Genomic DNA, 16,247 nt, shown 5'->3' with positions numbered 1-16,247 from the left:
TCACCAGCTCCTCTCTCCCTGTTCTGCTTTCCTATGTTGGCTTGTTCTCAGGTGGGAAGGTATGAAAATTATTTATATGTGATGGGAGACTATGAGCATTACCATGTGGTTCAGAGGAAAGAATATGGGCTCTGAGGCCAGAGAGCCTTGGGCTTGAATCTCTTCTACTAGGAGCTGTGTGGTCTTAGTTGGATTTTTTTGCCTCTCTGAGCCTGTTCTTCACTTGTCTTGATCTAATAAACTCCTACAAGTCAGAGTATTAATATCAAGTTCAAGTGAGATAATACATGGAAAATGCCTGGTACTGTAACATATTAACCCTCAAAATATACTTAGGAAAGAGAGCTCAGCAATCCCCTTCAGAGCTCGTGTTCTCCTTAGTAAAGCAACTCTGCACAGAGGGCACTAGGAAAGGAAGTAGTTGCATGTCCACAGATCACAAATCAGGCTCATCTTTCTACTTGAGGCCCCAGCTGGGATCAAGAAACCTGAATTTGAGTTCAGACTCAATGTGGCCGAATCTGGGGCCTCGGTTACATCATTCATCAAAGCAGGATGCTGGCTGAGACATATGCTGAGGGATAAAGAGTAGCTACCCCGTACACGTGCACGGGGCTGGGTGGTGACCCTCTGACGGCCTCTGTCTTATCAGGAATAAACACCCAAACCCCACCCCATAGACCACATGGCCCTGCATGCCCTTGTCTCACCCCTCGGACCTCACTGCCACCTACTCTGTCCTTCGAACACTCTGTTCCAGGAACAGTGACTGTCCTTCTAGCAAGTCAAGCTTTTGTTCTTGCCTCAGGGCCTTAGTTCTTGTTGTTCCTTCAGCTTGGAATGGGTATTGTCCATGCCTTCCACCTGGCTGGCTTCTTATCATTCATTTCAAAAGTCATCTTTTCCGGGGCAGGCATAGATCACTCTGTGTGGAGCTGTATTTCCCCCGCTGCCACACACACACTGCTCTCAACCTCATTACTCTGCTTTATCTTCTTTTTCTTAAATGTTTTTTTTTTTTTTTTTGGCTGCATCAAGTCTGAGTTGCAGCATGTGGGCTCTTAGTTGAGGTGCACAGGCTTTTCTAACAGAGAAGTTGCTTAGCTGCTCTGAGGCATGTAGGATCTTAGTTCCCTGACTAGGAATCAAACTCATGCCCCCTGCAGTGGAAACATGGTGTCTTAACCTCTGGATCACCCAGGAAATCCTCTCTTTTTCATTTTGTAAGTTCAGGATGCTATTACCTCCTCCAGAAAAGTTTCCTTGGACATCCCAGAAGAACTGATTGTTGCTCCTTCCTCCTGTGTCCACAGGCTGTGTACTTCCTTCTGCCATAATATTTTCAATGTTGTGTGCTTGTGGGCTGGACTGACTCCGAGTGGCCTGCCAGAGCTGTGTCTGGTTCCATCTTTAAACCCCTGACAATTAGCTCAGTACCTGGCACGTAGCAGGTGTCCAACAAAAATTTACTCTCTACGCCACCTGCCTCTCCCCTGGCTTTGGATTCTGGAATAAACACAGCACAGAGTCAATGGTTCACAATACCATCATCCAGGTTATAGATGGAGGATGTTGTTTTTAAAAAGAGAACAGTCTCTGATCCAAAGGACAGTTTATTTAAAACAAAGGTGACAAAGTGGAGGAAGGAGGAAGGAGGGAGAACAATTCTAACATAAAAGCACATAGGAAGCATCTCAATTTAAAAAAAAAAAAGGGCAATGGAGGAAGCTATGTCTCATACATATACAAACTGCTGACCTCAATTGATTATTTACATCCAAACTTTATAAAATAGCATTTCAAGTCAGCACTTAAGCCAGTGTTATTAGTTTTTGTTACAAAAAGTTAAAGCTACAAACTTCACATTTTTAAGTTGTACGTTTGCAACAGCATTTAAGCTTTTTTTTTTTCCAAGTTGGTCCGAGTGCAAGCTGGTGGAAGAGATTTTCTTCCCGCCCCCCCCCCACCCCAAACACAAAAAAGTACATCAATTCCAAATACAATGACTATAATCCTGATGAAAACACAGACACAGTGCTTAAGAAAGATGGCAGATAGGATGTGCACTGGGCAGGAACAATTTTCAGGTAAAAAAAAGGAGCTGCAGTCTTTAGAGGCAACATGGTATGCTAGAAAGGGCACTGGAAGAAAAGACCTGGATATGAACTCTGGCTCTGCTGTATGCTAGTTACCTGACCTTGAGCAACAGACTTTGCCTCTTGGAGCCTTGGTTTCCTTTTCTGTAAAATGAGGACAAAGATACCTGTATCTCTCAGAGATATTAAGTTTTAGTAGATGTTGGGCTGTTCAGATTATCTCCTTCTCCTTGAGTGAGATTTGGTACTTTGTATCTTTCAAGGAATTTGTCTGTTTTATTTAAGTTGTTCATAAAATTGTTATTAGCCTTTTAATATCTGTAGGGTCTATACTGGTGTCACCTCTCTCATTCCTGATACCAGTAAGTGCTATTGAGTTTGAAATGGTATAATAAATTTCTGGCAGCAGGTGCTAAATAAATGTTTCCTGGATCAGAACCTACAGCTTCAAGAAATCAAGGCCATAGTTCTTAAGTTGCTTCAGAGTACTGGTTCTGTCTGTCGTCTGTATCTATCTATCCATCACACCAAACATTTATCCACCAGTTCATCTGTCTATCAACTGGTGGCTGGGAGAACAGACAAGGAAAAACAAAAATAGAAATTTGCTGCAAAATTACTGATGAGGAAGCAATAAAGATATTCCTGGAGGATCTGAGATTTTTAAAAGACACAGTTAGGTCTGGGTCATTGTTTATGAGGGGAGAACAAGTGAGAGGCTCAGAGTCCCGTGGAAGCTGGAGTCACAAATGATGAAGCTCAGGGCTCTACAGGAAGCCAGCTGACCTATGTGAATTTAGTATCCAAGGAGAAAAATGACTAGGATTGACTTCTCTGCCTTCTGGCATAAGAAAACAAACACACCTTGTCAGAAAATCTATCTCATCCAAAATACATTGACTTCTGGCCAAAGGGCTCCGTCTAGCTCAACTGGAGAGCAATGCACTTTTTGGACCAGCATGGTGGATGCACACAAGCTGAAACAAAATAAACTTCAGATCAAGACTCATCACCCAAGAATATTTATGGGGAAAAACTGAACCTTCTTTTACTTGGATCTAGCTTAGGAAGGGAGAAAATGGGCATTCCTCTCCTGTCTGGCCAAGTGCAAAATCCTTTAAAAAACAGAGAGAGGGAGGGAGGGAGAGAGGGAAACTGAGGCAGGACTGTTAATTAGCACAGCAGATGGTATAGGGAAATTCATGCTCCATACTTTGTTTTTTAACTCACTTGACTGTCAGACTTGACCGAGTCAGTGGTTTCCCAACCTAAAAATGCCAGCCTGGGTTTTTTAGTCTGTGCAAGAAAAGTGGTCACTTCCTTTTTAAGAAGGCTTGTTGGATAAACAACAAGGTCTCACTGTACAGCACAGGGAACTATATTCAATATCCTGCAATAAAATACAGTGGGAAAGAGTATGAAAAAGGATGTATAACTGAGTCACTTTACTATACAGCAGAACTAACAAAACACTGTAAATCAACTATATGTGAATAAAATAAAATTTTTAAAAAGACTTGTGGTTTTCCTCTTCCTTGTAAATACTGGTCCTACATGGTGATGCTATGAATCCTGATTCTATCACTTACTAGCTGTACCACCTATGGAAAGAACTTTTTTTCTCTCTGAACTTGCTTCATCCTCTATGAAATGGAGATAAAATACTTAATTCACAGAGTTATGGGGGAGGTTGGAGCTGACATAAAGAGCCTACCTACCTAGCTCAGTGCCTGGCATATAGTAAGTGGTCATGATTGCTAGCTGCCCTTTATTATTATAGCAGGATCCTCAAATTGTCTTCTGTTCTCTGTATCTGCCAAGTAGCTGCATAACTGGCCAAGCCCTGCAGACCAGCAATGGCCTCTTGCCTTTTCAATAACTTGCTGTCATTGCAAAGAACAGAATCTGGCCACAAAAGAGGAACATCCCTGGCTCTCCACTGATTCCCAGCTTTGGGCAGCAAGAGCAACTATGGAGTCAAATTACAGTATCCTTAGGTGCAACCCAGTCATGGCTCCCCTATCTGAGGGGAAGAGGTTCTAAAAAATAAAAAGGCAGTTGCCTTTCGCAACTGTCTGCTCTCGGCCATGTGACTAAGTGACACGTGGCCTAGAGCCAAAGCTGCAGAGGGATGGCTCAGCGCTGTCTGTTGCAAAACCCTCTGACCTGCTTTAGGCTCTGCGTCTACCTGTGTGATGCTCATGTGCTACCCGGCAGATGCAGTAGAGCTTGTGGGATGGCTGAAACAGAATGATCTTGGCTCCCCGTGGGAATCTCTTCACAGCCAGTCGCCTACTGAAGAGACAAAGCCAGGCAAGTTCCCATTAGCAGGGTTCCTTGGAACTTTACCAAAATGGACATGAGCGTCTTCCTTCAGAGAAGGGGCTGCTTAGCCCAGTGAAGCAGGAGTGAGGGGCCCCACCATCCAGTCCCAGCGCTTCCTTTCATTTGCTTCGTGATTTGGGCCATGTCACTTCCCTGCTCTGGGCCGCCATCAGGCCAGGTGATATCTATATGGTCCCTTCCAGTTTTGGCATCCTACACATCTGGGTTGAGTCTCCTGGAGGACAAATCTTAGTCTGATATTCATTTACCCTTTCCAGACCCCAAGCAGTAAAATGAGAAAAGAAAACAGTCACATATTTGAATGTGGGTCACAAAAGCAACGCCCCCTACCCCTGTCTGTAAGGAACATGGAGCAAAATGCCACGGGTGTCCTCTTCACGTGAATGACGAGAACTTGGAAAGCCTTTTCCCCTTTTGCGGACTGAATGCAGCCCCACTTTGCTGGGAGTTCCGGGTAGGCCTGTGCCCTCGCTTGATCACGTCTCCTCTTAAGGCACTGGGCAGTGTCTGTGCTGTGACTCTAGGCAGTTGGGAGAGTGGAGGTGGATGAAGGGTGTTGAAACTGCAAAGGCCAAGCTCGCAAGGAGGGCGCCAGGCTTCCCCTGAGACTCTGAAAGCCAATGCAAATTGTCTTTCCCAGGACATCACTAATAGCTCTGGAAGCCAGGGGTGGCCCGCGTAAGGCTGAAAGCATGGCGAAGGAGCTGACCCCGACCTCATCTGTTCAGCACAGCCCAGCCGGAGGGTGAGGCCGGCTCCAGGGGCTGGAGGGCCCCCGCAGCCTCCTGGTGTCCTCCTCCCTCGTGTTCCACAGTACCGTTATCTTACAGAAAAGAGGCAACTGTTTTAAAACTGTACCTGTACAGAGATGCCACCACACCACGTGGGGAATCTAGTTATAATTTATATATATATGTGCATATTTATATATTTTTTTTAAAAAAGTCTTCCAGAAAGAACCACTGAAAGCTACTGGGAGAAGAAAAACAAAGAGACCACGTGACACTTTCCCAGCTCTCACTCGACGAGGAGTCTCTGGTTCTGGGGTGGGAAAGTCTGAGGTTCAAAGCGCCCACATGAGTCCTGGGAAATGATACATATATACCTGTCCAACTTCAAATACACACAGCGGGGCAGCGTGCTGACTGGCTCCGCAGCCCTGGCCAGTGGCGCACTTTCTTGGTTCCTGAGTTCACAGAGGGGGCTCTGGAGAAAGGAGGGAGGCGAGCTGGAGGGGCGAGTGAGCCAGAGTTCACTGGCGGCCTAGGGCCAGGCTGCCCTCAGAAGTTCTGCTGCCGCCGCTTCTTGGCCTCAATGGCATCCAGGATGGGCTGCCGCTTCGACTGGTACTTCTGCCGGATCTCCTCAATCTCCTGCTCCATCATGGGGTCCAGGGCCAGGAGCCTCTTCTGAAGGTCTTCCACCGTCCAACTCTTCAGCTATGAGAGAGGCAGACAGCAGTCACAACAAGGCCCAGGTCAGTGGCTTCTGGAGACAACCTATCCTAGGAAGAGGTCTTCTTTTTTTGGGCGGGGGCGGGGGGGGGGGCGCAACACTTGGCTTGTGGAATCTTAGTTCCCTGACCAGGGACTGACCAGCACCCTTGGCTTTGAACACTGGAACACCAGGGAAAGCCCCCCAGGAAAGGGTTCTAAGTGCTAATCTCTTTGATTTACTGTTCCTTGACCAGGAACCTAATGAGTAAGACTTTCACCTCCCCTCTCTTGTAAGTTAATTACACTGGATTCCTGGTTAGGGCACTAATACAACAGTAACTTGGTATATATATAATTAGCAGAATGGCTCCCTCCTCTCATCCTACCCATAAGATGGGTGTGTGCACGGTGGCCATGTCTCCTGGACGCTACACCAGGAGGACAGCTGCTCTCCCTACCGTCCCGCCTCCACACACTGTCTTGGCAATGGCACACTGGTCATCGCTGGCGTTTACTGGGGGCACCACTCTAGTAAGTACTTTATAGGGATCATCTACTTAAGTGTCTCAGGCATACAGACACAAACCCTGAGTGTGGGTGGGGGATGGGGGATAGTTGGAGAAGCCCTGAAACTTCTAAGATGAAGTTTCCATCAGGCAGAGAGAAAAAAGAAAGAGGACCTAATATCTACATTAATAACAATGGCGAACGTTTCCCCAGTGTTCTCCACGCACCAGACACTGAGTGCTTGATGTATATTAATATTATACATCCATTAATTCAATCCTCATGAGAAGTCTGTGATTTCAGTGTATTATTATCCCTACATTACAGATGAACAAGCCAAGGAAGAGGGTGGCTTGATGACCTGCCCGATGTCTCGTGGGCAAGAAGTGGCAAAGTCAAGGGGCTTTCCTGGTCGTCCAGGGGTTGGGACTTTGCCTTCCAAGGTAGTAGGGTGCGGGTTCGATCCCTGGTTGGGGGAGCTAGAATCCCACATGTTTCTCAACTAAAAAACCAAAACATAAAAATGGAAGCAATATTATAACAACCTCAATGAAGGCTTGAAAAAAAAATGTTCCACATCAAAAAAAATCTTTGGAAAAAAAAGAAAAGAAGTGGCAGAGTCAAGATTCAAACCCAGAGTCCCTACTCTTAACCAGCACTGGAAGAAGGCAGATTTGCAGAGCACGGGCTTGAGAACCCGCTCAACCTGTGTCGGAAACACGGTTCTGCCTTGTGCAGATGCTGCAGGACTGCGGCCAGTGACCAGGCCCTCTGGGGCTATGGAAGTGGGACCACAGGGCCGTACCATGTTTACTGTAAGAATTAAATGAGACCGGGGTTGCTGGGCTGCTGGCACAGCGCCCAGAGCCCTGTGTGCTTCAAGATGGCAGTGTGTGTGACAACACACGCTCTTGGCCACGGCCGGGCGGCGGGGGGCACCATCTCCCACCTGTGTCTGCAGCTGCTGGGCATGTGCCCTCGTGGCCATGGCCGTCTGTGTGGAGTGTTCCCTGCATCCGAGCGAGGCCAGGCCAGGCGCGCAGGGGTGGGAATGAGTGCCAACATTCTCCACAGCAGGTGGTGAGAAATTCTGAGCTCACGGCCGGTTGACAGGCACCGTGTTTCAGGAACTCAAAAGGTTCACTCAAGCATCACAGGAGATTTATAGACTCATTGGCTGCCCCGGCCCCTTCCTGAGGCCTCAGCAGCGGAGGGGGGTCGAAAGGTGGGTGAAGGAACCTCTTTCTGTCCCCTCTCCCTTTAGAGGGTGGAGTGGGAAGTGCTCCAGTGGGCTCGGCAGAAATGGCTTAATGACCAGTCACCACAGGAATGTCCCTTGGCCCGTTTCAGGGAGGTGGTCTGAGACGTGAGAAAAGCCTCATAGTTCAAGATGAAAGGTTCTTTGTGAAATGAGAATGGAAAGACTCGAGAGGGTGGGGGAATGCTGGAAAGTCGAGCTGAAAAACTCCATCTTGCTTCCAGCCTGTGTGGCTTTATACCATCTCGGAGGTTGGTATTCTTGGCCCAGGGACACCCCAGAAAGCGATGCTTGCCTAGTCTTTAGCTTTTTTTTGGAGCCCTTCTCCAAAGAGAGAACACCTCAAACCTAAAACTGGATATTGTTAATAGCTCAGGACAGATCCTAACTGCACTGGCTGTGTCGCCTTGGACAAATAACTCGACCTCTTTGAGCCTCACTTTTCTCCTCTGGAAAACAGACAATACCAGTTCCTCCACCCTTGGGCTGAAGTGAGAATTAGATGAGTTCATAACAGGTGTGGCGCCAGAGTGCAGGACTGCATCGTCGCATGTATCTGGTGGATAGTTAGCACTCACAAATGGTAGCTATCAATGTTATTAATAACTGTGATCGTTGTTGCTGTTAATATTATCATTATTATTAACAATATTATTAGAAAGTCTCTAACCTCCCATCACGACTTGGTGACTAAACAACAAATCTCCTATCAACAAGCTGTTCCTAGAATCTCTGACTCAAACCAGAGTCAAACGAGTGAAAATCAAACTATATTACTCTATTTTGCATTAACAGTGCCTAAGGGGTGGGACTTTCCCACAATGCCTGTTAAAACAAGTCTTTATAGTTTAACAAAATAGTTTTCATCCATTCATTTATCAAACATTCACTGAATACCTACTATGGGCTAGGCACTGTCCAAGGCACAGAGGATACTTCAGTGAAAAGAAAAACAAAAACTCCCCAAATCGTTGCCCTTGTGAAGCATACATTTTAGTGAAGTGAGACAGACATACGGCAAGTAACACAGTAAACTAGTAAATGACTCAGATTAGAAGGTAATACAAGAAAGAAAAGAAAAACATAGAGTGAAGAAAGGGGAGTTGGGAACTGGGGTGGGAGGCTCACTTCTGGTCCATCCATTCGGATAAAAACTCAGTGGCAGGACTTCCCTGGTGGTCCAGGGCTAAGACTGAGCTCCCAACACAGGAGGCCCGGATTCGACCCCTGGTCAGGGAACTAGATCCCACAGGCTGAAACGAAGACTGAAGATTTCTCATATGGTAACTAAGACCCAGAGCAGCCAAATAAATAAATAAAAACAAGCAAGTATTCTTTTAAAAAGAAATGAAAAGAAAAAAAGAAAGTGATGGAACTGCACTGGCTCGCCAGCTTGTCCTGCCACTTTAGGCCGTCCCTCCTCCCTCTAGGCCTCAGTTTCGCCACTTGTAAGAAAGGGCTGCCTAGATGATCTTAAAGGTCTTTTGAAATTCAGTGTTTCTCAAAGTACAACCCATGGGTCACCTGCATCAGAATCACTTGTTGAAAATACAGACTCCTGCATCCCCAGTCAGAGCTACTTCATCAGGCTCCCTGGGAGGGGAGGGGCAGGGCTTCAGACGCTAAAGATGCTCTTCAAGTGTTTCTAATAATCCCTCAAGTGGGATAAGCCCGATCCTACATCTTCCTTCTTGTTTTCCTGCCAGTGAAATTCTCAGAGTCATTGATGGGTGTCTCTGGTCGAGGCTTCTTCTAGGTTTCCAATGTCTTTGGGGATTTTTTGCCCTTGATTCTAATCTTTGGGCAATAAGAAACACCCTGACTTTATCTCAGCCACCTTCAGATTGCTCTAAGGCCCTTGGAGCTTAAAGTTACACCTGACCTATTAGAACACAGTCAGCCAGTCACACCATCCAGATACAGATTTTTCTGAAAATGAGCTCAAGAGAATGGCTTTATGGCTCCGAGTATAGCATTTCAGCATCGTGGTCCTTGGTGGCATAAATAAATTTCAAACGGATTTCCTGCAGTAAAAGTTCTGTGGCAGCCAGCATCCTGAGAGAGTAAATGCTCACACTGACCACACAGGCAGCTTACGGGGTTTTCACTAGCCAAAGGGAGGGTCACCATTTAGCATCTCCTCTCTACCCTGCGCCCTCCACAATTCTACCTTTAGATCAGAATTCTCTGAACTCGACTCACACACCCCAATCAGATCCTGCCAGCTATCTCAGCCCCTCAACACATCCAGACCAAAAGTCTTGAGACCCACCCTTCCCTCATCTCCGAACCTCTTCTCCTTCCTCCCCAGTCTTCCCCGTCTCAGGAATGGTGCCCATCCTCCCAGATGCTCAAAATCATCCCCGATTCTCCCCTTTCTGTCACCACCTGTCTGCACACCCAGTCCTTTGATCTCTGAAATACTCGTACGAGTCAAAGCCAACCATTTTTTTCATCTCTGCCTTCAACACTTCAATTCAGGCCACCAGCATCTCCTAGCCGCAAACAATTAAAAATACAGAAATGAGCTGCCCTTATGTTGCCTACTGCACTTAGGAAAAAAATCCAACAATTTCACCAGGGTCTACAATGGCCCTACACCTCTGGCCTGTCGTCCCCTCCAACTTCCTTACCTGCTGCTGCTCAGGACCCTCTAGCTAAGCTTTATTTCACATTGTCAGATATACTTTTCTGGCCTCAAAGGCTATGCAGCTAATGATCCTTCTGCCTGGATAGCTTGTCCCCAGTTCTTCCTTATCCTTTAAGGAAGGATAAGGGGTGAACTCCTTTAAGCTCAGGGGTGAACTCCTCAGAGAACTCGAGCAAGCCTTCTCTGACCATTTCATCCAGAAAGGCTGCTGGAGGAGTGGGTGGGTTTAGGGGGAGAGCAGGGGCTTTGAGGCAGGTGGCCCTGGTCCCACGGGAGCTGTGCCCTTGCGAGCTGGACGGCCCTGGACAAGTCTGCTACGTGCCTCACCTGTCTGCTTTTTCAAAGGAGGACAACAGGATCTCCCCAAGGGCAGCTGTGAGGCTTAGAGGGCCTGTCAAGTACAGAACATAGTGTCTGGTGCACACGGAAAGAAAGAGGGCAAGTGGGGGCTGCCACCTTAAATCCTTTTTTTTTTAAAATGGACCAAATAGGTTAGTAAAAGAAATAGTGGCTGCTGTTGTAAGAACTGAGCTTGGTGAGCTCAGTGGGGTACAGGACACACACCCCACTCACAGACGCATCTGCAGTGAACTCGGTGCATGCGTGCGTGCGTGCGAAGTCGCTTCAGTCCTGTTCGACTCTTTGTGATCCTAATGGACTGCAGCCCACTAGGCTCCTCTGTCCAAGGGATTCTCCAGGCAAGAACACTGGAGTGGGTTGCCATGCCCTCCTCCAGGGCATCTTCCTGACCCAGGGATGGAATCCGAGTCTCTTACGTCTCCGGCATTGGCAAACAGGCTCTTTACCACTAGCACCACCTGGGAAGCCCAATCAGATGGACCTGGCCTGTTTCTTCGGGGCCAGAGGGCAGCCACGTCCTCAGCTTCCCGGCACCAGGACGGATCCATGAGGCTGACAGCAAGTGACTTCTTCTCAAAAGGCCTTAGCAACTCTGAGATTCTGAACAACAGTGTGTCAACGTCAGTTGCACAAGTGGCCTCAAGAACAGCCGAGAAGAACCGGCTGGTGTTTCATCACACGCGACAAGTCACAGAGATTAACAATGACAATGAGCAGAATCATTGGAATCAGCAGAGTCAGGCTAAACTAAACATATCGGCATGTACGGCAGAGTTTCTTCCTGCCTTTGCAATGAGGCCCATAGTGAACACGCAACCCAAGCGTGTTCTAAGTCCTCCTCTGTGGCTACTAGAAACTCTTACCTTAGAAATCTATCACGAGAATGGTGTCACAATACTTCCCTAAAAAGGAAACTCAAGCACGTCATCCTTTCAGGACAGGTAAGTCAGGCTGAAGTCCTGGCACAGGTGATGTTTTACTGCAACCATGAAAGAACACACCTTTGGAATTTGCAAGATGACAAGGAAGCTTGACAGAGGCTAACAGTTGGAGGAAGCTATCAGGATGCCACTCCAAAATTTATTTATTTATTGGATTGTGCTGGGTCTTATTTGTGAAACGTGGGTCTTCGATCATTGCAGCATGTGGGATCTAGTTCTCTGACTGGGGATGGAACCCAGGCCTCCTACAATGGGAGTGTGGAGTCTCAGCTGCTGGACTGCGAGGGAAGTCCCTAGTCCGTATCTTTAACACCCTCCCCTAGACGGTTAGCCAAAGTGCAACAGAGAAAACATATAAACATCAGGCAAAAGGCATCAAAGACACTGATTTAGATCCACCAAAGATAGGCAGCCTTTCTTGATGTGACCTTGTCTCCATCTAGGGATGGATTCAAGACTGAGGACTGGGCACTTTAGTAGGATAAGATCCTTGGATGATGCAGTCACCTCTCAGCAGGTGAGTGAGATGATAGTGATGCAGAAGAGCAAGGATGCTGACAAGTAAATGACAGCTTGTATGGATTAAGCAAGCACTGGGCCATTCAATTTCAAAAGATCTTGCTCCTTAAATAAGCCTTGTGAGAATTTTAAGTGACTGCCTCTGATTCAAATTACTGTCATGCCAAATCATGCTTCCACCTTATAAAGTCTTCCTCATGCCTCTCCAACAAGGAAGAGAAGTGGCAGAACTGTTAACAGTAAATTATTTCTGCAATCCCATTCTGAGTTTATGATGACTTCGAATCAATATCAGAATTCTAACCAAAGACATGACTGCATGTGTATAAAATATTTACTAAGATGACTGGAATGAAATGCAGACTTTGAGCCTGGGTGAAACAAGGAAATCTGGCTCCACGCAGGGATGGTGATATAATGACAAGAGCTTCGACAGGGGTCAGAAGATTGGCCTCAGATAACCTGCAGATCGCATCCAAAGAGCCTCCCACTCAGAGAGGGCTCTGTATGAATTGTGTGTGTGCAAGTGAAGGATTAATTTGACAAATGGTATAAATAAAAAGTGGGCTTTCCACGTGGCTCAGCGGTACAGAATCTGCCTGCAATACAGGAGATCCAGGCTTGATCCCTGGATCAGGCCCTGGAGAAGGAACTGGCAACCCACTCCAGTATTCTTGCCTGGAGAATTCCATAGACCGAGAAGTCTGGCGGGCTACAGTCCACTGGGTCACAAAGAGTTGGATATGACTTAGAGACTAAACAATAACAAAATAAAAAGACAATGTTTCTTTAAATAAGGGGGTTTTACTATAGTAGACAGTACTTGCATTCTCTCAGTTATTTGTGATTTACTCAAAGTCTTCCTTAAACTTCCATGACAAAATGGAATTTTGAAGTAGTACTTTCACGTGCTTAGAATTTATTCCAACTCTGTTCTGGCATGAACTTTCACAGCTTACTCTGAAAATCACAGTGCACCTGCTTTTTCTTGTTGTTTTGGTTTGGTTCTGTGAGTTTTATAACAGCTGTTGGCCAAAGGTAGTCAGGTTTTGACCAAACCCAGATTTTCCCCAGACTTTATAAATGGGGCTTTTCACAGCAAAAACCCAAAAAGAAATTTCATACCCCAAATATAAAAGAATAATGGATCTCAAGATGCACTGCATTGCTAATACTCAACATTATAACTTTATAAAGGTGCAGTGAGTACCAGCTCTGTGTCAGACACTTGTGCTTGGCTTGGACTGGGCAGGAATGCAGGTGATAGAGGGATATGACCAAGGAAGGGTGTATACAGGACAAAAAGTATATGGCAGGGTCCCCTCACACAAGCAGCAGCAATAAACAAGGTAGATAAGTCACAGAACCAAGCGACAACATGAGGCATTACCGAGCAACTGCCCAATGACTGCTAATGAGAGCTGCTCTGAACTGAGTGCTATGTGCTCAGCCCTTTACATGCATCACCTCATGGGAGCCTCAGACGAGTCCACGGAATAAGTATCCATTTTACAGAGGTGGAAACTGAGACTGAGGGAGATACAGGAATTTCTCCCCGGACCCCAGAACCAATAAATGTAAGTGATCAGGTTAGGACACAAACCCTTGCTTGTCTGAGGGCAAAGCCAAGCCAACTCTGTATCAAGACAACATGTACACCAGTTAAGAGAAGGAAGAATCCCTGTGGTCAATGTCTCTGAGAGAAAGACTTCGTCTTTTTATACATTTATTGTGCACAGAAGGGGCACTAACTGAATTGTAGAACTTTAAAAAATGAAATGCAAATCTTATTTCAAGTCACTATCACACCTGAGGTACAGGGAGCTAATAAAATTAGGTTGAGTAAATGAAGGGATGTGTAAGTTCCTGTATCAGTATCACTAATAGCTACTGAAAATTCCTTTGGGTACCATGGTTTTTCATGCCTCCAGGCTTCTGCAGAACAGAATTCTGTCTTCGGTTTAGGGAATGCCCATTCAACCTTGCAGCCCAGCTCAACCTCCCCACTCGTGTCTCTCTCCAATTCCCTTCTTCTTTTACTAAAGTGGGAGCTGTTTAAAAGTGGGAACTACATCTATTTTCAGAGAGTCAGGACAGCATGAGAGAGTTCTCAATGAATATTTAATAAAGAAACAGATCCTTCAATCTTGAAGCTTTTTCATGAAAATGATACTGACTTTTTACTGGGTTCCAGCAATTACTAGTAAGACACCAGGCTTTTCAGAAGCTTTGCAAATGTGGAATCAATAAATAAGTTTGAGTATAATGTTAGAGTGTTAAATAAGGTTATGTCACTTACTCCAGACTGATCAATGCAGGCCGAAATCAAAACGAACAGCTCATCCACTCTCATGATTGCAGTAAAGTTACAAGAGAAAATGGACAGAAAAATCCACGCTGGTCTTGACTGCTAATGACTGCTCTTTTAAGAAAAGTTCTACTTTCAGAGTATATTGAGACATATACATTACCATATGTAAAAGAGATAACCAATGCGAGTTTGATGCATGATGTAGGGCACCCAAAGCAGATGCTCTGTGACAACCTGGTGGGATAGGGTGGGGAGGGAGGTGGGAGGGGGTCACAGGATAGAGGGGACACATGTACACCCGTGGCCGATTCATACTCATGCATGGCAGAAACCATTACAATATTGTACAGTAATCATCCTCCAATTAAAATAAATACATTTTAAAAAGAGTGGCTCTAAATTGATTTATAGATTGCACACTGAAGGAAGCCAAACTATAAAAGGAAAACTTTCAGGAAGTTAGCAAACACATAGCCTTCTAGAATAATGAAACGTTATAAAATAATTGTCGATGCCTAAAGGAGGAAGAGTATAGGAGCAGAGCTGAATACGACGCCCCTGACATTTGAAAGCACTAAAGGGAGACATCAACAGTATCATCATTCTTGTGAGGATATTAATCTTTCAGAGGACACGAAAACCTAAAGCACCAACTGCACCAAGTAGCTGCTGTTTTAATGCAGCTGAATAATTCAGGAAGGGAGCAGCTAGTCACACACAAATCCCTATCGGTTGTGCCTTTGGACACTTTTTGGGGCTGGAAATTTCCAAGGTAACAAAAAGTCCAGGCTCTTTTTCTCTCTTATCTTGCCAAATAAAAGAAGCTCAAAGAATCCTAAAGCAAACTCTGAAGACTGAAATATAAATAAATCTCACTTTATTTCATAAAGGTAGTCTCCAAAGGTATCTTCAGAGATAAATAAGACCCAATCTAAATACACTACAATAACAATGTTTACAGAAAACTGGTAAAGAAGGAAAGTAAAAGCTCTCTAAGTAAGCTACTTTGCAGGCCTGAGTTTTTTCAGCGTGGGCTTTCTCAAAGTGGGAAAACTTGTAAGTGAACAGCACTCAATTTCTGGAAACCTCCATGAGCCTTACTGCTGGGTGCTCCCCTATAATGGCAGATCAGAGATTTATAACCCAAATACCCACAAGGAAAGAAAGAAAGTGAAGTCGCTCAGTCATGTCTGACTATTTGCAACCCCATGGACTGTAGCCTGCCAGGGTCCTCCATCCATGGAATTTTCCAGGCAAGAGCACTGGAGTAGGTTGCCATTTCCTTCTCTAGGGGATCTTCCAGACCCAGGGATCAAACCCGGGTCTCCCACATTGCAGGCAGATGCTTTACCATCTGAGCCACCAGGGAAGCCCACCCACAAGGAAACACTCTCTCAATATCCTTTAATAAAAGGACTCTGCAACTAAAGCAGTTAAGTTCTATCTGCAAGGCATGTCAGCATCTTTCTGCAATGGCCATCAAGTTTTAGGACCTAAATTCCTTGCAAAATTCTTGTCAAAAAGAAAAAAATTAGGTCTAGATAGATAGGGATGTGTCTGTCTGTGTGTGTGTGTGTGTAAAATACTTTTTTATTCTGCCAAACCACAAAACTGCTAAACAGGGATTTTTACCATTTTCTTTTCTTTTTCTGATTTAAGACTTTTTTTTTTCAAAGTCATCTTTTTTTAGAAAACTTAAATCAGAAAAATAAAAGTATTAATATGTACGTGTCCTAGATGCTTTGAGACAGTCCTTTATTCTTTTCTGCCAACGTTTAATCGTTATGGATACTCAAATGTGATTTAATTCATGCCACAGTAAT

The 16,247-nt window shown here is 45.4% G+C and overlaps 1 protein-coding gene across 2 annotated transcripts in view; it reads right to left on the bottom strand.

Moving 5' to 3' along the window:
* Positions 1–1,595: 1,595 nt before the first annotated feature.
* The window catches only part of STK4 (serine/threonine kinase 4), a 90,356-nt gene continuing 75,704 nt past the window's right edge, over positions 1,596–16,247 (bottom strand). For both annotated transcript variants that reach the window (XM_005903175.3, XM_070381784.1), the window contains one exon: positions 1,596–5,881. In XM_005903175.3, coding sequence (XP_005903237.1) covers positions 5,723–5,881 — 159 coding nt within the window. In that variant the 3' untranslated portion in view covers positions 1,596–5,722. The remainder of the gene's footprint in view (positions 5,882–16,247) is intronic.

The sequence above is a fragment of the Bos mutus genome, chromosome 13 (assembly GCF_027580195.1).
Source record: "Bos mutus isolate GX-2022 chromosome 13, NWIPB_WYAK_1.1, whole genome shotgun sequence".
Classification (NCBI taxonomy): Eukaryota; Metazoa; Chordata; class Mammalia; order Artiodactyla; family Bovidae; genus Bos; species Bos mutus.
The sequence above is the reverse complement of the archived record's forward strand: the minus strand, read 5'-3'. Positions and strand labels throughout refer to the sequence as shown.